Consider the following 24,504-nt stretch of genomic DNA (forward strand, 5'->3'; position numbering starts at 1 on the left):
GCGGAGACTGCAGGTGGCAGAAGGGGGTAGCTTCGGAGCCACGGAGGAGAGCGCAGCAACAGGGGTGCAGAGAGCACAGCGGAGAGATTCCCGCACAGAGGATAGGTGCCGACCAGCACTCACCAGTCCAAGAGGCTTGTCTGCTCACCCGCCGGGGCGGGTGGGGGCTGGGAGCTGAGGCTCGGGCTTCGGAAGTCGCATCCCAGGGAGAGGACTGGGGTTGGCGGAGTGAACACAGCCTGAAGGGGTTAGTGCGCCACGGCTGGCCGGGACGGAGTCCGGGGAAAAGTCTAGACCTGCCGAGGAGGCAAGAGAATTTTTCTTCCCTCTTAGTTTCCTGGTGCACGAGGAGAGAGGATTAAGAGCGCTGCTTAAAGGAGCTCCAGAGACGGGTGCAAGCAGCGGCTAAAAGCAGGGACCACAGAGACGGGCATGAGATGCTAAGGCTGCTGCTGCCGCCACCAAGAAGCCTGTGTGCGAGCACAGGTCACTCTCCACACCTCCCCTCCCTGGAGCCTGTGCATCCCAACACTGCCAGGGTCGTGTGATCCAGGGTCAACTCCCCCGGGAGAACACAAGGTGCACCTCAGGCTGTTGCAACGTCACGCCAGCCTCTGCCGCCACAGGTTCGCCCCGCATCCGTGCCCCTCCCTCCCCCCAGCCTGAGTGAGCCAGAGCCCCCGAATCAGCTGCCCCTTTAACCCCGTCCTGTCTGAGTGAAGAACAGACGCCCTCTGGCGACTTACACGCAGAGGCGGGGCCAAATCCAAAGCTGAGTCCCGGGAGCTGTGCTAACAAAGAACACAAAGGGAAATTTCTCCCAGCAGCCTCAGGAGCAGCGGATTAAATCTCCACAATCAACTTAATGTACCCTGCATCTGTGGAATACCTAAATAGACAAAGAATCATGCCAAATTGAGGAGGTGGACTTTGAGAGCAAGATATATTTTTTCCCCTTTTCCTCTTTTTGTGAGTGTGTATGTGTATGCATCTGTGTGAGATTTTGTCTGTATAGCTTTGCTTTCACCATTTGTCCTAGGGTTCTGTCTGTCCATTTTTTTTTGTTGTTGTTTTTACTTAAAAAAATTTTTTTCTTAATAATTACTTGTTATTTTAATAACTTTATTTTATCTTACTCTATTTTATTTTACCCTCTTTCTTTCTTTCTACTTTTCATCCCTTTTGTTCTGACCGTGTGGATGAAAGGCTCTTAGTGCTACAGCCAGGAGTCAGTGCTGTGCCTCTGAGATGGGAGAGCCAACTTCAGGACACTGGTCCACAAGAGACCTCCCAGCTCCACGTAATATCAAATGGCGAAAACTTCTCAGAGATCACCATCTCAACACCAACACCCAGCTTCACTCAACGACCAGCAAGCTACAGTGCTGGACACACTATGCCAAACAATTAACAAGACAGGAAAACAACCCCACCCATTACCAGAGAGGCTGCCTAAAATCATAATAACGCCACAGACACCCCAAAACACATGACCAGACGTGGACCTGCCTACCAGAAAGACAAGATCCAGCCTCATCCACCAGAACACAGGCAGTAGGCCCCTCCAACAGGAAGCCTATACAACCCACTGAAACAAATTTAGCCACTGGGGACAGACACCAAAAACAAGGGGAAGTACGAACCTGCAGCCTGCAAAAAGGAGACCCCAAACACAGTAAGATTATCAAAATGAGAAGACAGAAAAACACATAGCAGATAAAGGAGCAAGATAAAAACCCATCAGACCTAACAAATGAAGAGGAAATAGGCAGTCTCCCTGAAAAAGAATTCAGAACAAATGATAATAAAGATGACCCAAAATCTTGGAAATAGAATAGAGAAAATGCAAGAAACATTTAACAAGGACCAGGAAGAACTAAAGAGGAAACAAGCAACGAAAAACAACACAATAAATGAAATTAAAAATACTCTAGAAGGGATCAACAGCAGAATAACTGAGGCAGAAGAACGGATAAGTGGCCTGGAAGATAAAATAGTGGAAATAACTATTGCAGAGAAGAATAAATAAAAAAGAATGAAAAGAACTGAGGACAGTCTCAGAGACCTCTGGGACAACATTAAACACACCAACATTCGAATTATAGGGGTTCCAGAAGAAGAAGAGAAAAAGAAAGGGACTGAGAAAATATTTGAAGAGATTATAGTTGAAAACTTCCCTAATATGGGAAAGGAAATAGTTAATCAAGTCCAGGAAGCACAGAGAGTCCCATACAGAATAAATCCAAGGAGAAACATGCCAAAACACAAATTAATCAAACTGTCAAAAGTTAAATTCTAAGAAAACATATTAAAAGAAGCAAGGGAAAAACAACAAATAACACACAAGGGAATCCCCATAAGGTTAACAGCTGATCTTTCAGCAGAAACTCTGCAAGCCAGAAGGGAGTGGCAGGACATATTTAAAGTGATGAAGGAGAAAAACCTACAACCAAGATTACTCTACCCAGCAAGGATCTCATTCAGATTTGATGGAGAAATTAAAACCTTTACAGACAAGCAAAAGCTGAGAGAGTTCAGCACCACCAAACCAGCTTTACAACAAAGGCTAAAGGAACTTCTTTAGGCAAGAAACACAACAGAAGGAAAAGACCTACAATAACGAACCCAAAACAATTAAGAAAATGGGAACAGGAACGTACATATCGATAATTACCTTAAATGTAAATGGATTAAATGCTCCCACCAAAAGACACAGACTGGCTGAACAGATACAAAAATAAGACCCATATATATGCTGACTACAAGTGACCCACTTCAGACCTAGGGACACATACAGACTGAAAGTGAGGGGATGGAAAAAGATATTCCATGCAATTGGAAACCAAAAGAAAGCTGGAGTAGCAATTCTCAAATCAGACAAAATAGACTTTAAAATAAAGACTATTATAAGAGACAAAGAAGGACACTACATAATGATCAAGGGATCAATCCAAGAAGAATATATAACAATTGTAAATATTTATGCACCCAACATAGGAGCACCTCAATACATAAGGCAAATACTAACAGCCATAAAAGGGGAAATTGACAGTAACACATTCATAGTAGGGGACTTTAACACCCCACTTTCACCAATGCACAGATCATCCAAAATAAAAATAAATAAGGAAACACAAGCTTTAAATGATGCATTAAACAAGATGGACTTAATTGATATTTATAGGACATTCCATCCAAAAACAAAAGAATACACATTTTTCTCAAGTGCTCATGGAACATTCTCCAGGATAGATCATATCTTGGGTCACAAGTCAAGCCTTGGTAAATTTAAGAAAATTGAAATTATTTCAAGTATCTTTTCCGACCACAACGCTATGAGACTAGATATCAATTACAGGAAAAGATCTGTAAAAAATACAAACACATGGAGGCTAAACAATACACTACTTAATAACGAAGTGATCACTGAAGAAATCAAAGAGGAAATTAAAAAATACCTAGAAACAAATGACGATGGAGACACGACGACCCAAAATCTATGGGATGCAGCAAAAGCAGTTCTAAGAGGGAAATTTATAGCAATACAATCCTACCTTAAGAAACAGGAAACATCTCAAATAAACAACCTAACCTTGCACCTAAAGCAAAGGAGGAAAGAAGAACAAAAAAAACACAAAGTTAGCAGAAGGAAAGAAATCATAAAAATCAGATCAGAAATAAATGAAAAAGAAATGAAGGAAATGATAGCAAAGATCAATAAAACTAAAAGCTGGTTCTTCGAGAAGATAAAAAAAATTGATAAACCATTAGCCAGACTCATCAAGAAAAAAAGGGAGAAGACTCAAATCAATAGAATTTGAAATGAAAAAGGAGAAGTAACAAGTGACACTGCAGATACAAAAGATCATGAGAGATTACTACAAGCAACTCTATGCCAATAAAATGGACAACCTGGAAGAAATGGACAAATTATTAGAAATGCACAACCTGCCATGACTAAATCAGAAAGAAACATCAAATATGAACAGACCAATCAAAAGCACTGAAATTGAAACTGTGACTAAAAATCTTCCAACAAAGAAAAGCCCAGGACCAGATGGCTTCACAGGCGAATTCTATCAAACATTTAGAGAAGACCTAACACCTATCCTTCTCAAACTCTTCCAAAATATAGCAGAGGGAGGAACACTCCAAACTCATTCTACAAGGCCACCATCACCCTGATACCAAAACCAGACAAGGATGTCACAAAGAAAGAAAACTACAGGCTAATATCACTGATGAACATAGATGCAAAAATCCTCAACGAAATACTAGCAAACAGAATCCAACAGCACATTAAAAGGATCATACACCATGATAAAGTGGGGTTTATTCCAGGAATGCAAGGATTCTTCAATATATGCAAATCAATCAACATAATACACCATATTAACAAATTGAAGGAGAAAAACCATATGATCATGTCAATAGATGCAGAGAAAGCTTTTGACACAATTCAACACCCATTTATAATAAAAACCCTGCAGAAAGTAGGCATAGAGAGAACTTTTCTCAACATAATAAAAGCCATATATGACAAACCCACAGCCAACATCGTCCTCAATGGTGAAAATCTGAAAGCATTTCCACTAAGATCAGGAACAAGACAAGGTTGCCCACTTTCACCACTCTTATTCAACATAGTTTTGGAAGTTTTAGCTACAGCAATCAGAGAAAAAAAGGAAATAAAAGGAATCCAAATCAGAAAAGAAGAAGTAAAGCTGTCACTGTTCGCAGATGACATGATACTATACATAGAGAATCCTAAAGATGCTACCAGAAAACTACTAGAGCTAATCAATGAATTTGGTAAAGTAGCAGGATACAAAATTAATGCAGAGAAATCTCTGGCATTCCTATATACGAATGATGAAAAATCTGAAAGATAAATTAAGAAAACACTCCCACTTACCATTGCAACAAAAAGAATAAAATATCTAGGAATAAACCTACCTAAGGAAACAAAAGACCTGTGTGCAGAAAATTATAAGACACTGATGAAAGAAATTAAAGATGATACAAATAGATGGAGAGATATACCATGTTCTTGGATTGGAAGAATCAACATTGTGAAAATGACTCTACTACCCAAAGCAATCTACAGATTCAATGCAATCCCTATCATACTACCACTGGCATTTTTCACAGAACTAGAACAAAAAATTTCACAATTTGTATGGAAACACAAAAGACCCCGAATAGCCAAAGCAATCTTGAGAACGAAAAATGGAGCTGGAGGAATCAGGCTCCCTGACTTCAGACTATACTACAAAGCTACAGTAATCAAGACAGTATGGTACTGGCACAAAAACAGAAATATAGATCAATGGAACAGGATAGAAAGCCCAGAGATAAACCCACGCATATATGGTCACCTTATCTTTGATAAAGGAGGCAGGAATATATAGTGGAGAAAGGACAGCCTCTTCAATAAGTGGTGCTGGGAAAACTGGACAGCTACATTTAAAAGTATGAGATTAGATCACTCCCTAACACCATACAAAAAAATAAGCTCAAAATGGATTAAAGACCTAAATGTAAGGCCAGAAACTATCAAACTCTTAGAGGAAAACATAGGCAGAACACTCTATGACATAAATCACAGCAAGATCCTTTTTGACCCACCTCCTAGAGAAATGGAAATAAAAATAAACAAATGGGACCTGATGAAACTTAAAAGCTTTTGCACAGCAAAGGAAACCATAAACAAGACCAAAAGACAACCCTCTGAATGGGAGAAAGTATTTGCAAATGAAGCAACTGACAAAGGATTAATCTCCAAAATTTATAAGCAGCTCATGCAGCTCAATAACAAAAAAACAAACAACTCAATCCAAAAATGGGCAGAAGATGTACATAGACATTTCTCCAAAGAAGATATACAGATTTCCAACAAACACATGAAAGTATGGTCAACATCATTAATCATTAGAGAAATGAAAATCAATACTACAATGAGATATCATCTCACACCAGTCAGAATGGCCATCATCAAAAAATCTAGAAACAATAAATGCTGGAAAGGGTGTGGAGAAAAGGGAACACTCTTGCACTGCTGGTGGGAATGTGAATTGGTTCAGCCACTATGGAGAACAGTATGGAGGTTCCTTAAAAAACTACAAATAGAACTACCATATGACCCAGCAATCCCACTACTGGGCATACACCCTGAGAAAACCAAAATTCAAAAAGAGTCATGTACCAAAATGTTCATTGCAACTCTATTTACAATAGCCCGGAGATGGAAACAACCTAAGTGCCCATCACCAGATGAATGGATAAAGAAGATGTGGCATATATATACAATGGAATATTACTCAGCCATAAAAAGAAATGAAATTGAGTTATTTGTAATGAGGTGGATAGACCTAGAGTCTGTCATACAGAGTAAGTCAGAAAGAGAAAGACAAATACCGTATGCTAACACATATATATGGCATTGAAGGAAAAAAAATGTTATGAAGAACCTAGGGGTAAGACGGGAATAAAGACACAGACCTACTAGAGAATGGACTTGAGGATATGGGGAGTGGGAAGGGTAAGCTGTGACAAAGCGAGAGAGAGGCATGGACATTTATATACTACCAAACGTAAGGTAGACAGCTAGTGGGAAGCAGCCACATAGCACAGGGAGATCAGCTCGGTGCTTTGTGACCTCCTCGAGCGGTGGGATAGGGAGGGTGGGAGGGAGCGAGACGCAAGAGGGAAGAGATATGGGAACATATGTATATGTATAACTGATTCACTTTGTTATAAAGCAGAAACTAACACACCATTGTAAAGCAATTATACTCCAATAAAGATGTAAAAAAAAAAAAAAGACCACAAAAACCAAATGTTGGCAAGGATGTGGAGAAGAGAACCCTTGTACACTGTTGGTGGGAATGTAAACTGGTGCAGTCACTATGGAAAACAGTATGAAGGTCCCTAAAATAACTAAAAATAGAACTACCATATGACCCAGCAATTCCACTCCTGGGTATATATATGAAAAGAAAAACGTGAACTTGAAAATCATATGCACCCCAATGTCCATAGCAGCATTATTTACAATATCCAAGATATGGAAGCAACCTAAGGGTCCATCAACAGATGAATGGATAAAGAAAATATGAGATAGATATATATATATATGTAATGGTACAACTTAGCCATAAAAAAGAATGAATTTTTGCCAATTGCAACGACATGGATGGACTTGGAGGTTTTTATGCCTAGTGAAGAAAGTCAGAGAAAGACAAATACTGTATGATATCACTTATATGTGGAATCTAAAAAATACAACAAACTAGTGAATATAACAAAAAAAGAAGCAAACACAGATACAGAGAACAGTAGTGGTTACCTGTGTGGAGAGGGAAGAGGGGAGAGACAAGATAGGAGTGGGGGTTAAGAGGAACGAACTACTATATATAAAATAAATAATTTGCAAGGATATATTGTATAGCATATGGAATACAGCAAGTATTTTAGAATAGCTATAAATGGAGTATAATCTTTAAAAACGGTGAATCACTATGTTATACATCTGAAACTTATATAATATTGTAAATCAACTATACCTCAACTTAAAAAAAAAAGAAAAAGAGCATTTTAGAAAAGAAAAAAAAGTAAAAAGATCAAGGTTAGAGGACTTGCACCACCCAATCTCAAGATTCATTATAAATCTACAGTAATCAAAACAATGTGGTATTGGTAAAAGGACAGACATACAAATCAATAGAAAAGAATAGAGAGTCCAGGAATAGACCCATACAAACATGGTCGATTGATTATTGCCAGGGAGCTCCCTGGTTGCCTAGTGGTTAGGATTCTGGGCTTTCACTGTCATGGCCCAGGTTCAATCTCTGGTTGGGGAACTGAGACCCTGCAAGCTGCACGGCGCAGCCAAAGAAAAAAAATTGATTACTGCCAAAGGTACAAATGCAGTTCAATGGAGAAAGGGTAGTCTTTTCAGCAAATGATGCAAAAAAAAATGTATCTTGATACATACCTCACATCTTATATAAAAACTTAAAATGTACCACAGACATAAATATAAATACAAAACTCTAAAACTTTTAAAAGAAAACATAGGAGAAAAATTTATGACCTTGGGTTTGGCAAAGAGCTTTTAAATATGACACCAAAAGTATGTTCCAATTATAGATTGGACTTTATCAAAATTAAAAATTTTTATTCTGTGAAAGACACTGTTAAGAGAATAAAAAGATAAGCCACAGATTGGGAGAAAATATTTGCAAATAAAGGACCTGTGTCCAGAATACATAAAGAATTTGCATAATTCAACAATAAGAAAACAAAGAACCCAAATTTTTAATGAAAACAGATATTCAGATGGAAAATAAGCATATGAAAAGATGTTCAACATCATTAGACTTTAGGGAAATACAAATTAAAACTACAGCAATATACCACTTTATACCTATTAGAATGGCTAAAATCTTAAAAACTGATAATACCAAGTACTGAAAAAAATGTGAAGCAACTGGAACCCTCATGCACTGCTGGTGGGAATGCAAAATAGTACAGTCGCTTTGGAAAAAGTTTGGCTGTTTCTTATAAAGTTAAACATATACTTATTGTGCAACCCAAGAATGCCACTCCCAGGTACTGACTCAGGTGAAATAAAATTTATATTCACATAAAATCCCATACATAAATGTTTATAGCAGCTTTATTTATAATCACTAAAACGTACCAAAATGCCTCTCAACAGGTAAATGAATAAACAAACTGTACTACATCCATACAATGTAATACTTAGCAATAAAAAGGAACAATCTATTGACTTATGCAACTACATGGATGAAGCTTAAATACATTTTGCTAAGTGAAAGAAGCCAGACCCCAAAGGCTACAAAGAATATATTTACACTTATATGACATTTTGGAAAAGACAAAACTATAGAAGCAGAAAACAGGTCCACTGTTTCCAGGCTTTGGAAGTAGAGAGAGGGGTTGACTACAAAGGGTCAACACTAGGGAACTTTAGGGGTGATGGAACTGTTCTGTATGGTTCTGTAATGCTGGATATATGAAACTCTATTTGTTAAAACCTGCACATCACTGCACACCACAAAGAAGTTTTACTTCTTAAAAATCAATCAGGAATTCAGATAAACTCAAGATGAAATGCAGATGACCACAAATGAATCTACCTGCTTTACAAATGAGTGACATAATCATAATCAAGGGGGTAGGGAAGACAGGAGCTATCCTAAGTAACTTTGGAAAACAGTGTTTTGACTGGATACTCTAATACTATATACTATATAATAGGCTAGAAAATATCTCCCCAAAGATACCCAGGTCCTATCCCCTGGAACCTCTGAATGTTACTTTATATGACAAGAAAAAGGGGGAGGGTCTTTCAGATGTTATTAAGATTTTGAAATGAGAAGATTATCTGAATTATCCAGGTGGACTCTAATGCAATGACGTGTTCTTATAAAAGAAAGGCAGAGGGAGATTTCACACACAGAGAGAAAGCCTTGCGAAGGCAGAGCAGAGAGAGATTTGAAGATGCTGGCTGTGATGGTTAATTGCATGTGTCAACTTGGCTAGGATTTAGTATCCAGTTGTTAGGTCAAACACCATTCTAGATATTGTTGTGAAGGTATTTTTTAATGTGATTAACATTTAAATCAGTAGACTTTTCAGCAAAGCAGATTACTCTGGCTATGGCTTTATCCAATCAGCTGAAGGCCTTAGGAGCAATGATAGGTTTCCCAAAGAAATTTTGGCCTCAAGACTGTAACATCGAAACCCTGCCTGAGTTTCTAGCCAGCCAGGTCTCCCTGCAGATTTCAGACCCAAATTGCAAAATCAACCCTTACCTAAATTTCCAGCCTGCCAACTTGTCCTACAGATTTCAGAAGTGCAACCTGAATAATCATGAAAACCAGTTCCTTAAAATAAATCAAGATGATAGATGAGAGACAGAAAAGGGAGGAAGGGAGGAAGGAAGAGGGGGAGGGAGGAAAAAGGATGGTGCTATTGGTTCTGTTTCTCTGAAAACCTAACATAATGACCTTGGAAAATTGGAGTGATGTGGACACAAGCCAAGGAATATCAGTAGCCACCAGAAGCTGAAACATGCAAGGAATGGATTCTCCCATAGCCTCAGGAGAAAGCATGGTCTTGCCTTGATTGTGGCCCAGTAAAACCGATTTTGGACTTCCAACTGTAAGAGAATAAATTCCTGTTGTTTCAAATCCACCAAGTTTGTGGTAATTTGCTACAGCAGCCATAGAAAACTAATATGACCTATAATAAATTTCTCACAAGGTCTGAGTTCACAATCCTGAAACTACATGTATCCTAGGGTTGAACAGAAAATAAATAAATTGTAGATAATAAAAGCCAGATTTCTCACTGCCAGAGAAAGGAGTTATACAAATAAGCAAAAGGGTAATACTAAAATGAGCCTCATGTTGCTGAAGTTATCCCTATAAGCTCATGTTTGTTTTGTTTTGTTCTGAGCATTTATTCAGTTAGATAGACACATGTATGTACAGATAGATTAGTAAACATTCATCTGTTTCCTAGCTCTGTCTACTGAGAGATCCTGGCTTTGTCCACTGAGGAGTAGTGATACCCCAGTAATTATTGTGTGCTCCTTTGAGGATAAATCAGAGTCTTGACTGATTTTGGAATATTCCTCTCATCTACTGAGAATACCTTTCATAATTGTAGAGAAAAAATTAGTCTAAACATATTAAAATAGCTTTTTTCTTAAACATGATAAGATATGCAGTGTTAGTTGTTAACTAAATGAGAGAGGGTTCTGGAACTGGACCTCATATTTCTGAAATCTTGTTGAGTAGAAGTAGAGACAAATTGCTGTTCTGAAGATTACAGCAGATTTCATCTATCTTTAGGAGAATACCGCTCCTTAAAAAATTACCTTTAGGGCCTCCCTGGTGGCGCAGTGGTTGAGAGTCCGCCTGCCCTTGCAGGGGACACGGGTTCGTGCCCCGGTCCGGGAAGATCCCACATGCCACGGAGCGGCTGGGCCCGTGAGCCATGGCCGCTGAGCCTGTGCATCCGGAGCCTGTGCCCCGCAACGGGAGAGGCCACAACAGTGAGAGGCCCGCGTACCACAAAAAAAAAAAAAAAAAAAAAAAAAAAATTACCTTTAGAAGGCTATTTGATCATACAAAGTTATTTTTGTGATCTGTATTAGAAACACTGCACTTGCCTTCACCAGTTGGAGGACCTGTGACATTCAAACACAACCAAATAACTGATTCCTTCCTCCTCTTACCTTATACCTAGATGGTATTCAATCAAATGTACTTAAGGTATACTTTTCCAATTTTAGGTGTTAGGAGTATCAAACAACAAGACAACGTTATTATCACCTGGAACTTAACACTGCATAATGCCTAATTGGTTTAACTCTAGTTTCTCCCAACTCTAACTGTATTGTCTGTTTAATCTTTCTTAGCCATTTCTTTTTTCTTGCAACTCTGGCATTTAAGATTAAGTTCCTTATTGGCCTCAGAAATCAAGTCAAAACACTTGAAGATCCTCTACAAATCAGTACCATATCTATTAAACTCAATTTCCTACTACGTATTATTCTCCACTCCAATTAGGCCTATTCTTGAATTTCTTCCACATACATTAAATTTGTGATTGCATTTTTCTTTTGCTCATCATATTGTCTCCGTTACGTAGAAAGTCCTCCCTGCCTCCTTTACCAATTCAGTTCAACTCTATAAATTCAACAAGCATTTAATGAAATCCTACTAAACACTAGCCAGTGAAGTTAAGCAATAAAAAATGTAAACTAGAAAAGGCATCAACCTTATACTCAAGAATTTTATCATCTACATACTTTTAAAGTCCTAATTCAAGTCCCACCTCTTCAATGAATCCTTCCTAGGCTTTCCAGTCCATGATGGACTTTCTTTTCTAATTCTTAAAGCACTCAATCTCTTCTCTAGCAGAAACCAAGTTATAAGCTGTAGAATCTGATTATCAACTATTTTATTCGCATGTGCTTTTGTTTCCTAAGTTTTGTCTCCTCAACTAAATTATAAGTTCCTTGGGTATAAGACTATATCTTTTGGCTCTTTTATATGCCCTCAAAATGTCACACACACTGTAGATACTTTAAAAGCACTTATTTTATTTTACTTCTTTTATTGATACATGATAAATCTAACCATACTGGTTTGCTAGACATTTCTCTATTTAAGGTAAAAATAAACCATGGAATCAGTGGGTTTTCCATGACTAAAACCAGTTTTGAACCTCTTACTAAATAATAAGCCAGTTACAACATTTTTATCCTTTCTCATAGATAGTAAATGTCTTTATTACATCAAAACTACCAATTAATTAAATCATAGGAACAATAAAATTAATAGTTGGTATAAAAAGAAAAATTCCAGGTTTTTAACTGAAATTTTCATCTTTCAACCAGCTGTTGAAGGTTTTTTAAAACACAATCCAAAGTTTCCTTAAATTCTTTCTATCATTAGTTACATTGACTTCTAAAAAGTTTGGGAAGGTTTACTTTAATACAATTGTGATATGTTATGGATACCCTGAAGAAGCAAGATTGATTCTCACCCAAAATTTGGTTTGGATATTGAGACTGATGACACCACACATTCCAATAGGGTATGAAAAAGTTATTACTCATATAATAACATTTTCTGGGGAGAGGAGACCAGGCTTCACAAGCTGGTCTGAAAATGGCTTGATAGAGCAGAGAAGGGAGACTGGCTTTGGGTTTTTATGGTGGTTAGGGGTGAGCCATGGCAAAAGTTCCTATACATGGTTTGAACTTCCCACTGATGCCAAAGAAGGAAACACCTGTGCTTTCTTACCAGCTTGACCAGATGTGGGGCAGAAGGGGAAGAAAACAGGGTGAGGCTCAAAATCTTTCAGCAGTCACACATCAAGATATGGATCAGACTCTTTATTTCTTGATAACTCAATACAACTAATTTTAAAAAGCACAAATACAAAGATATTGAGCAATTATGTTTATATAATTTCATCAAATTTTAATTATCTTCATTTAAGCTATATAATTGATTGACAAGCAAATACTACATATAAAACATAAAGGTGAATTTTTTGTTGAAGACAGGAAACAAAATTTTAAATGTTCTTCAAAAAAGTTTAAGCAAAAATATTAATGGTATCACAATTAATGCAACCAACCAATTTTCAGAAATTACTCTAGCCTTTCACATTTAATTTCCTTCTACTAAAGCTATTAGAATAAATGATAATATTTTAATTTTTGTTGTATTAGAAGAAAATAACACATTTTATTCACTATCAATAACAAATTCTTTGAGATCATTATTAAAGTACCACTCTTTTACTGCAGCAGTGAAGCATAGGTTCTGTATGAATATAACTTGCAAAATCAAAACCAAAATAAATAATGATAGTTAATGCTGCAAATAAAAACAAAAGTAGATGACACAGTCTTAATTTCCTTCAATATTTAAATAAATATAATCAAATAATGTTACTATGGTAACAATTTCTTTAATCAACAAAAGAAAGTGGTCTTCATAGTTTAAGTGATAATGTAAATTTCTGCCCTAGATGATTACAGAGTAGTAAAATAATTCAATAAATTAGTAACTAGTTCAAAATAAAGTAAATTGTGTGGTATTTTGTGAGGAGGATGAAAACTCTTTTTCAGAAGAAGGTGTTGAGTTTTGATCCTGTTCAAATGGAAATGCAAAACTAAAATCATCTCTTCCAGCTCCCAATGTATGAGTTGAAGAGTCCAATGGAAAAGAAAAAGTAAAGGTATCTTCTCCTTCTGGTTTCCCAAATAAGTTTCCTGAGGAAGATAAATATTACAATATCATGGTATTCATGTTACATAATATGATTAATTTGGTTATAATCTACCAAATTACAGTATACTGCACACAATAAATAGGGTAACATTGAATCACATACTTAACTGTTTTTCTCTTATGTGTAAAGCATTGTCCTTTGTACTGTGGAAGGTTAAACAGGTCCAAACTTAAACCCCACTTACATGTAATTTGAATTCAACTATATAAAGAACTAGTATATAAGGTAGAAAGAGGAGTAATAAATGTCAAAAGGAGAGAATAACACAGAGGAACAGAAATAGGTGTACATAGGAAATATAAGGGTAACAGAAGTCAATTCAGCTTATCAGAACCATTGAGAAATAACAAAGAGTTATTAAAATGGAATTAATAAAGATGAGCTTGTAAAGACTGCTGAATTTCCAGCTATAGGATCTGGACTTTATTTGATAGATAAGATGAACTCATTAAAAGTTTACAAGCAGAAGGGCTTCCCTGGCGGCGCAGTGGTTGAGAGTCTGCCTGCCGATGCAGGGGACACGGGTTCGTGCCCCGGTCCGGGAAGATCCCACATGCCACGGAGCGGCTGGGCCCGTGAGCCATGGCCGCTGAGCCTGCGTGTCTGGAGCCTGTTGCTCCGCAACGGGAGAGGCCACAACAATGAGAGGCTCGCGTACCGCAAAAAAAAAAAAAAAAAAAAAAAGGGCAAACAATCTGAATGGGCATTTTTCCAAAGAAGATATACAAATGGCCAACAGGTACATGAAAAGATGCTCAACGTCACTAGTCACTAGGAAAATGCAAATTAAAAACACAATGAGGGACTTCCCTGGTGGTCCAGTGGTTAAGAATCCGCCTGTCAATGCAGGGAACATGGGTTCAATCCCTTGTCCAGGAAGATTTCACATGCTGTGGGGCAACTAAGCCTGTGCACCACAACTACTGAAGCCTGTGCACTCTAGAGCCCGCGCACCACAACTACTGAGCCCATGGGCCACAACTACTGAAGCCCGCGCACCTAGAGCCCATGTTCCACAACAAGAAAAGCCACTGCAATGAGAAGCCCGCACACCGCAACAAATAGCCCCCGCTTGCCACAACTAGAGAAAGCCTGCGTGCAACAATGAAGACCTAGTGCAGCCAAAAAGAAAAAAGAAAAAAACAACAACAGAAACACAATGAGATATCTTCTCATACCTGTTAGAATGACCATCATCAAAAAGACAAGAAATAAAAAATGTTGGAGAGGATGTACAGAAAAAGGAACTCTTGGGCTTCCCTGGTGGCACAGTGGTTGAGAGTCTGCCTGCAGGTGTGGGGGACACGGGTTCAAGCCCTGGTCTGGGAAGGTCCCACATGTTGCGGAGCAACTATGCCCATGAGCCACAACTATTGAGCCTGCGCGTCTGGAGCTTGTGCTCTGCAACAAGAAAGGCCGCGACAGTGAGAGGCCCACACACTGCGATAAAGAGTGGCCCCCACTTGCCGCAACTAGAGAAAGCCCTCGCACAGAAACGAAGACCCAACAGAGCCAAAAATAAATAAATAAATAAATAAAATTTAAAAAAGAAAAAGAAAAAGGAACTCTTGTGCACTATTGGTGGGATTATAGACTGCTAAAGCCACTATGGAAAACAGTATGGAAGTTCCTCAAAAAATTAAAAATAGAACCACTATATGATCCAGCAATTCCACTTCTGGGAATATATCCAAAAGAAATGAAATACTAACTTGAAAAGATATCTGCGCCCCTATGTTCATAGCAGCATTATTTATAATAACCAAGATATGGAAATAACCTGTGTGTGAAATGATGGATGAATGGATAAAGAAGTTGTGAGATATCTAAATATGTATACATGCATATACAAATATTATTCAGCCATAAAAAAGGAGAAAATCCTGTCATTTACAACCACATGGATGGACCTTGAGGGCATTATGCTAAGTGAAATAAGTCAGACCTGTATGAGCTCACTTATAAGTAGAAACTAAAAAATTAGAGAAGAAAGAAACCAAACTCCCAGAAAAAGAGATCAGATTTGTGGTTACCAGAGGTGAGGGTATGGAGAGGGGAAATTGGGAGAAGGTGGTCAAAAGGTACAAACTTCCAGTTATAAGATAAATAAGTACTAGGGATGTAATGTAAAACATGATGCCATAGTTAACATTACTGTGTTATACATATGAAAAGTGTTAAGGGATTAAATCCTAAAAGTTCTCATAACAAAGAAGAAAAAAATTTTTTAATTGTATCTATATTTGATGATAGATGCTAACTAAACTTACTGCAGGAATCATTTCACAATATAAGTACTTCAAACCATTATGTAACGCACCTTAAATTTATACAGTGGTGTATGACAATTTTATCTCAGTAAAACGTGGGGGGAGACTAAGAAAAGTAAGGTCCAGGAGTTTAAGAGAGTTAGGAGAAGTCAGGGAGGGAAGATATGTATTATAATATTTGAAAATGCTGAAGTGAATGAGTGTCAAATGAGAGTGTCAAAGGGGAGAATGTAAATACATTTAATATTTTAGATAGTTGCATTTAAAGAATGTCTACAATTGCTGGATTCATTCTGGTCTTGTGGCATTTAATAACCATTTATGACAATTCCAAAATTTATGTCTCACCCCAATGAATTCCAGGTTCATATATAAAATTTCCTACTTACTTTCACTCAGATATCTAATATAGGCTTTTCAGTGAAAACACTTCTAAAATTAAACTCCTGTCAATCTCAAATCAACTTCTACAGCCTTCTATATTTCAACAGATGTTAATTCCATTCTTAAAATTATTCAGGTCAAAATCTTGGCATCATCCTTCTTTCTCTTAATCCTTACATCCACTCCATAAGCAGATCCTTACAACTCTACCTTCAGAAAACTTAATAACCAAAATCTGATCTTTCTCACCACTTCCACTGACATCATCCGCACTATTATCAGTTCTCACCTGTACTATTTCAATAGCTCCCTGATCAATCTCCCTGATCTCCCCCACGTTTCCATATGGTCTCTTCTCCGTATAGGAGCCAAACAATTCTTTTAAAACCTGTCAGATCATTTCAGTCCTTGCTGAAAACTCTCCAATAGCTTCCCATCTCAAACAGAGAAAGAAACACCCCAAAGTCCTTAAATGGTCTAAGTGTCCCCTATAGTTTGCTCTCCCTCCAACTTCTCTGATTTAATTTCTTACCAGTTTTTCCTTCCTTATTTGATTCCAATCATATCAATTAAGCTGCTGTTCAATGAACATGCTGAGCACATTCCCATCTCAAGGCCTTTGAACCCTCTGCCTAGAACAGTTATCCCAGTAGCTTGTACCTGCACCTCCTTCAGGTCTCTGCTCAAATGCTGCCTTTTAGTGATGCCTTCTCTGATTCCCTTGGAACACAGCAACTATCTTCCCAATCCAAATACTCCCTATTTCCCTTACTCTGCTTTAGTTTTCTTCATAATATTTAACCCCACAAGTGAGTAGAGTTAACATCAGGCCTGTGCTGATACAGGCCCACCTGGAAGAATGACCTTGGAGTCTGACTCCTCACAGCACTGTTTTCTTAGAAAATAAGAATTAAGGTAAATGTATAATGATGTATTTGACTAGTCTACTGGGTGGGACTACACCTGAATTAGAGGACCTGTGACTTGGTATATAGTCCTTCCTAGCTCTTAGGTGGGAAACCAAGGCTGCAGCTTTTGTGTGTCAAGGTGATTTACCTGCATCATGCCTTTTGTCCTAGCAGCTTTACATATCCCATGTAGACGAGGTAGCAAAAGAAAGCTTATTATTTGGGTTGCCGGTGGGCCTCTCAATAAGATAAAGACGCTGTACATGCTGTTATCTCCTATCCTGTATCTTTCTATAAAGTAATTCTAAGACTAAAAATTGTTGACAGTGAGTCTGACTGCCAATTCAAATCCATATCAACTGTTTTTTAGTGCATTACCTTACATACAATCATTGTCTATTTTCAGTTTCTCCCACTAGAACATAAACCCTATGAGAATTTTGCATTCTTGTCCACTATTCTATCACCAGAGCCAGAAGCGGTACCTGATATAAAATATACTATATATATTTATTTTTATATGTTGAATAAATGAACTAATCAACGGAAGAAAGAAGGTCCAATAAAAAATAAGCCCCAGCGAGACAAGACAAAATCCAAAAACTCCAGAAGGGAGATGGGAATAGTCAACAATATCAAATGCTGCAAAGTGACCGAATATGATAATAAAAATAAAATACTCATGATGTTTGATAATTAGTAAGTCATTAGTAATATTGGAAAAAGCAAGTTTTGGTAGAGTAGTGAGAGAAGAAGCTAAATTGCTAAAAAATAATAATAATAATTAGTGAATGGTGCAGAAGTAACGGATATTTTTAAAGAATAAACTGAGTGCCTAAGAAAATCAGAGACAAACTAAACACAAATGGTGAAAGTTAACATGGTTTTATATATAGCAAACTTCAAATCACTTACCAATTTCTTGTTGTGATGAGAGAAGATTTAAATTTCCTGCAGAATAATGTTCATGAAACTGAAAAAAAATTTCCATTAAATACTACTCATGAAATCAGTAGAACAGTAGGTATAGCATTTATATTAGACTCTAAAGCCTAGTTTGTCTAATAAGCATAATTAGAGTAGACAAAATTGCAACATTCTTTATAGCGCATTATTGTAATTAAAAAGAGATCTATCTTCAAAACTATCATTGACTTATATTAAAATAAGGTTTATTGATTTGACTCTGGCAATAGATAAAATATTAATAGGCTATATATATATATATATTATACCAAGGATACTTCCTACTTTGGAATATTAATATAACCTAAAATTCTAATTAACTTTGTTTTATTCTGAAGGCCTTTTACAAATCAGGTTGTTGTTACTGCTTTCCTGACTATAAAAATAATACAAAGTATTACAGCTTCATGTCAGTTCAAATAAAGTTTTGCTGCCAAAAGAGTCCATTTTCTCTGTAAAACAGGGTTTTCAAAAAATGGGATCATGAAACATAGTTTTCTGTCCTCTTTTTTTTCCTCTTAACATTGCATTATGAGCATTTTTCCACATAACTATTCTTCCATAACCTTATTTTATGGCATTTTATTATTCCTCTAATATGGACATACAATATAGTTTCAATCATGCTTTTGTTTAAAACATTTAGGTTGTTTCTATTTTTTTCTAATATAAATCACACTTGAATATATACTATTATGCATAGATTTATACTTCTTTGACAATTAATAAGGAAAGCTGATTTTCCCAGAGATTTTATAAGGCACTTGAATTTCTTTTTCGGTGAATTATCTATTCACCAAATAGACTCTGTCCATAACTCTATTGAGGCAGTAATTTTCTTGCTGGTACATATAAGCTCTTTATACAATAAAGACCTTAACTGTTTGTGATATTATTGCAAATATTTTATAACACATTATCATTTTGCCTTTAAATTTTTTTAACATATAAAATTTTGTATGTAACCAAACCAAAACCCTCTTTATTTTCTTTTGGCTCTTCTTCCACTGTTTTTATGCTTAGAGAATACTTCCTTCTCTTAAGATCTGGTAAATATTCACGTATATTTCTTCTGAAATATTTTATGGTTAACATTTTAAAATGTAATACATCTATAATATCTATTGGTGTACAGTGTAAGACAAATGCCTAATTTATCCCCACTAATTTGTGGTCCTATCTATATTGCATTCTAAATTCTTTTGTTTCAAGACATTTCCCATGCCATTGATCAATCAATCAATCCTTGTACCTTTACCACACTATTTTGATTGCTCTAGGCTTATAGGATATTTTAATATGTAAAAGTGAAGTTCCCCCTTATCAGTCTTCTATTTCATACTATTCTCTTATTATTAAAATCAGTAGGAGCCATAATAATATCCTCTCTTTCATTCCTAATATAGGTAAATCTTATCTTTTTATTTGTCAATCTAGTAAGTTTATAAATTTCGTCAATTTTTTTCAACCAACCAACTCTGGCTTTGCTAATTTTCTCTATTGTTTGTTTTCTATTTCATTGACTTCTTATTCTTCGTAGTTTTTCATTCTACTTACTTTGGGTTTACTTTCTTCTTTTTTTAGCTTTTCAAGGTGGAACTTTAGGTCACCGATTACAGACCTTTCTTCTTTTCTATTAATTTAATTATTTAAATGGTTAATTAAATTATTTAAAGTTATTTTGCTCTCGTTTTGGCAGCATCCTACAGTTTCTGATATGCTGAATTTTCATAACCATTCATTTCAAAATCTTTTCTAATTTCTTCTTTGATCCATGGCCTAAATATTTAGGACTTTCCTAATATCTTATTGATTTCTAATATAATTCCATTATGATCAGATAACATACTCCGCATAATTTCTATCCTTTTAAATTTATTAGGAACCATTTAATGGCCCAGAATATGGTCTATCTTGGTGAATGTACCATCAGTGCTTGAAAAGAATAAATATGCTGCAGTTGTTAGATGTGGTATTTTATAAATGTCTGTTAGGTCAAGGGGGTCGATGGGGTTGTTCAGATTTTATATGAGATCTTTCTTGATTGTGTTGCCTAATTCTATCAATTGCTGAGAAAGGAGTATTAAAAACCTCCAACTAAGTTTGTGTTTTTGTCTATTTCTCCCTTTAATCCTGTCAATTTTTGTTTCTACATACACATGTAGTTGAAAAGACCAACTACCTACCTGAAAATTTTTTCACACTGAGAATATATGAAGTTTGTTTAGAATTACAAAGCCAAATTAATTTTTAAACTGCCTTTAACTGCAATTTAAATCATTGCTATCCTGAGATTCTGTTTTATGAACTGATGTCAATTTGAGCCACCTGAGGTTGAAAACATAAAGATAATGGGGGAACGTTGTTATGCTATCAATACTCAGAATCTTTTAAAAACTGCCTCTGCAAGTGGTATTGGGAAAGTTGGAGAACTACATGTAAATCAACGAAGTTAGAACACACCTTCATGCCATACACAAAAATAAACTCAAAATGGCTTAAAGACTTAAATATAAAACAAAACACCATAAAACTCCTAGAAGAGAACATAGGCAAAACATTCTCTGACATAAATCATACCAATGTTTTCTTAGGTCAGTCTCCCAATGTAATAGAAATAAAAGCAAAAATAAACAAATAGAACCTAATCAAACTTACAAGCTTTTGCACAGCAAAAGAAACCTTAAACAAAACGAAAAGACAGCCTACAGACTGGGAGAAAATATTTGCAAATGATGTGACCAACAGGGCTTAATTTCCAAAACATACAAACAGCTCATACAACTCAACAACAACAACAAAACAAACAAGCCAATCAAAAAATGGGCAGAAGAATTAAACAGACATTTCTCCAAAGAAGACATACAGATGGCCAATAGGCACACGAAAAGATGCTTAATATCGCTAATCATTAGAGAAATGCAAATCAAAAGTACAATGAGATACCACCTTACACCAGTCAGAGTGGCCATAATTTAAAAGTTGACAAATTACAAATGCTGGAGAGGCTGTGGAGAAAAGGGAACCCTCCTACACTGTTGGTGGGAATGTAAATTGGTGCAGCCACAATGGAAAACAGTATGGAGGTTCCTCAAAAAACTAAAAATAGAGTTGTCATACGATCCAGCAATCCCAGTCCTGGACATATATCCAGACAAAATTATAATTCCAAAAAATACATACACCCCTGTGTTCACAGCAGCACTACTTATAATAGCCAAGACGTGGAAACAACCTAAATGTCTATCAACAGATGAATGGATAAAGAAGATGCGGCATATATATATATACAATGGAATACTACTCAGTCATTAAAAAGAATGAAATGATGCCATGTTGCAGCAACATGGATGAACCTAGAAATTATCATACTAAGCGAAGTAAGTCAGAGAAATACAAATACCATATGATATCACTTACATGTGGAATCTAAAATATGACACAAGTCAACATACCTACAAAACAAAAACAGACTCACAGATATAGAGAACGGACTTGTGGTTGCCAAGGAGGCGGGAGGGGAGGGAAGGATTGGGAGTCTAGGATTAGCAAAGGCAGACTTTGTATATAGGATGGATAAACAACAAGTTCTGACTGTCCAGCACAGGGAACTATATTCAATATCCTGTGGCGAACCATAATGGAAAAGAATATGAAAAAGAATATATATATATAACTGACTCACTTTGCTGTACAGCAGAAATGAACACAACATTGTGAATCAAATATACATCAATAAAAAATTTTTTAAATAAAATAAATTGCCTCTGTTTTGTACTGTGCTCCAAGGAAGTTTAGTATTAAAGAATTAAACTTTTTGAGGTTTCAGCATACAATTTTTTTAGAAATAAAACTTTAGCTTCTCATATTACCTGATGTGATGAGATTTCTGAATCAAATACAGAAGAATCAAATAAATTCAATCCAGGAGATCTAGAAGTATAACTCATAAGAAAAGAAAATCCAGGGGATTCCTTTTGTGTTTGACATTCAGTAGCTGTATTTCTATTTCTGATACAGAGAAATAAATCATCAAAATGTTAAATACATATTATTAAATATTGCAGACTGGTAAGCACCATAGGCAATGGCATAGAGGTAAGAATTAGCATAGCAGGAAAAGGGGGGAAGTAGTTATTGAAGTGACAAACCTATGGAGAAAAAAACAAACCTATGGTTTTGGGTGGAGAATAATATTAACTAAAGTAGAATAATCAATTATGAAATGATAATAAAGAATTCCTACTAAGAATATATTGTCAGGCTCTATGTATTTTCATTATCATTAATTTACTTATTCCTCACAATAACCCTATGAGATATCTACCATTATTATCATCTCCATTTCAGAGAAGAGGATTTTGAAGCATAGGAAGATTAAATGATTTGCTCAAAAGAATGTAAGTGCCAGAGTTGGGATTTGAATGTAGCAACAAAGATTCAAAGTCTAAGCTCTTAAGCCTGATGCTATACTGTCCCCAAGATCTTGAAAGCAGTCACAAAATTTTAGTCTTAATGAGAAGCCAGCCATGACAGATTGCTTCATAAGGGAGTTAAGTTATAAAATGATTTGGGAAAAATAATTAGACAAGACAGTATATAACACGTGGTTAAAACATGAATTCTGGAGGCAGAACTGCCTGGGTTTAAATCTCAACTCTGCCACCAATGAGTTGTATCACCTGTGATTCTATTTCCTCATCTATAAAATAAGGATAATAATGTACTTGCATCTCATAAAGCCGTTGTGAATATGAAAGGAGCAATATTTATTAAATGCTTACACATAGTGTTATTAAGTGCGTGTTAAATAATAGAAGTCTGAAGATACTTCTATAACTCTCCATGACCATTAATGAGTCACTTTACAGATTGGTTTTCTCATCCATAAAGAGAGGTTTTAGTATACGATTGCCACATACTTTTACAGTTCTCAGATTTGATGATGAGTTCCACTTTGAACATGCTGTGTTTGAGTCAACAGCATGACATTCATATATAAAAATCTTAGTAGCAATTTAAAAAACAGAGTAGAACACAGGTGAGAGATTCCTGATGAAGTGAAATCTGTTTGACATACATTTTAGAAGAATCTCAGGGTTCAGATTTAAGAAAAGATTGAACTAAACAGAGAGCTTGAATGCAGCACTATTTTCTTGGCTGTAAACTACAAATCTGTATTTTCCAAAGTTAAATAATGATGTTACAGATATTTATGCCTACTAAGGTTACTTAAAAGAATGGTAACTCTTGTTTTAGACACTATAACATTAAGGAAAAATGACTGCTGGAACATTATTCAATGATGTACACAACCTACCAAATGTGATAGTAACTTTTTAGCTCGACGTTTAAAATTTTTCCATACATTTTTTATTCTTCTGAAAATCTTAAATCTTATACTATTGAACTTGATAAGTACTCATGATCTAGTCCACCTTCAGCTAAATGTTTCAGGGAAAATGGGGAAGAGGATCTATGAAACGAGATGGCAGAATGTTTATAACTGTTCCAACAGAGTGATAGGTACATGAGAGTTCATTATACTTACTCTCTCTCTCTCCTTTGTATATTTGAAATATTCCATAATAAAAACTTTTAAAAGTTACAGGTATTAGGCATTTTACTATTCCTATCAATTACTTACATAACTTAATATGTAGATTCTTTCATTATAATTACTAATTAAAATCTTACATTTCAAATGAGGGGGTTTTAGGTAATTTCTCCACAGAGTCAGGTGTTCTTACAGCTTCAGGAGTCCTTAAAAATAAAGGAATTTCAGGAGTTCGTGGAAAAATCTCAGCCCTTTCTTCTACTTCATCACTATTACTTTCTATTGGCTTTCCCAAATGTTCGGCATATGTAACCTGCAAATTCAAAGTAACAGAAAACTATAAAAATGAATGTTATTGCATTAATAAACTCATATATGTAAAAATATGAGGTTAAAAACATCCTATTAACATACGATGTTATCATTTCATAGACAAAATAAGTAAAATAATAATAATTGGTGAAAGTGATATCAAAATATATCTGTTCAAAAAACAGGAAAATAATTATTTTTGATTTTCCAATTTTTCTTTTCTTCCCAGCTCTATCTCACCTACCCCTACCTGAAAAAG

General features: G+C 36.0%; 1 protein-coding gene and 1 long non-coding RNA gene across 2 annotated transcripts in view; one reads left to right on the plus strand and one right to left on the minus strand.

The window, feature by feature from the left end:
• Positions 1-443: 443 nt before the first annotated feature.
• Positions 444-24,504, plus strand: part of LOC125963580 (uncharacterized) — a 102,604-nt gene continuing 78,543 nt past the window's right edge. Inside the window, exon 1 of the long non-coding RNA XR_007475748.1 lies at positions 444-486. This is a non-coding gene — a long non-coding RNA (uncharacterized LOC125963580). The remainder of the gene's footprint in view (positions 487-24,504) is intronic.
• The window catches only part of C2H14orf39 (chromosome 2 C14orf39 homolog), a 56,875-nt gene continuing 45,999 nt past the window's right edge, over positions 13,629-24,504 (minus strand). Inside the window, exons 14-18 of the mRNA XM_049706394.1 lie at positions 24,074-24,246; positions 22,671-22,676; positions 22,249-22,387; positions 18,326-18,383; positions 13,629-13,828 (exon numbers count right to left, since the gene is read on the minus strand). Coding sequence (XP_049562351.1) covers positions 13,629-13,828; positions 18,326-18,383; positions 22,249-22,387; positions 22,671-22,676; positions 24,074-24,246 — 576 coding nt within the window. The remainder of the gene's footprint in view (positions 13,829-18,325; positions 18,384-22,248; positions 22,388-22,670; positions 22,677-24,073; positions 24,247-24,504) is intronic.

The sequence above is a fragment of the Orcinus orca genome, chromosome 2, assembly GCF_937001465.1.
Source record: "Orcinus orca chromosome 2, mOrcOrc1.1, whole genome shotgun sequence".
Classification (NCBI taxonomy): Eukaryota; Metazoa; Chordata; class Mammalia; order Artiodactyla; family Delphinidae; genus Orcinus; species Orcinus orca.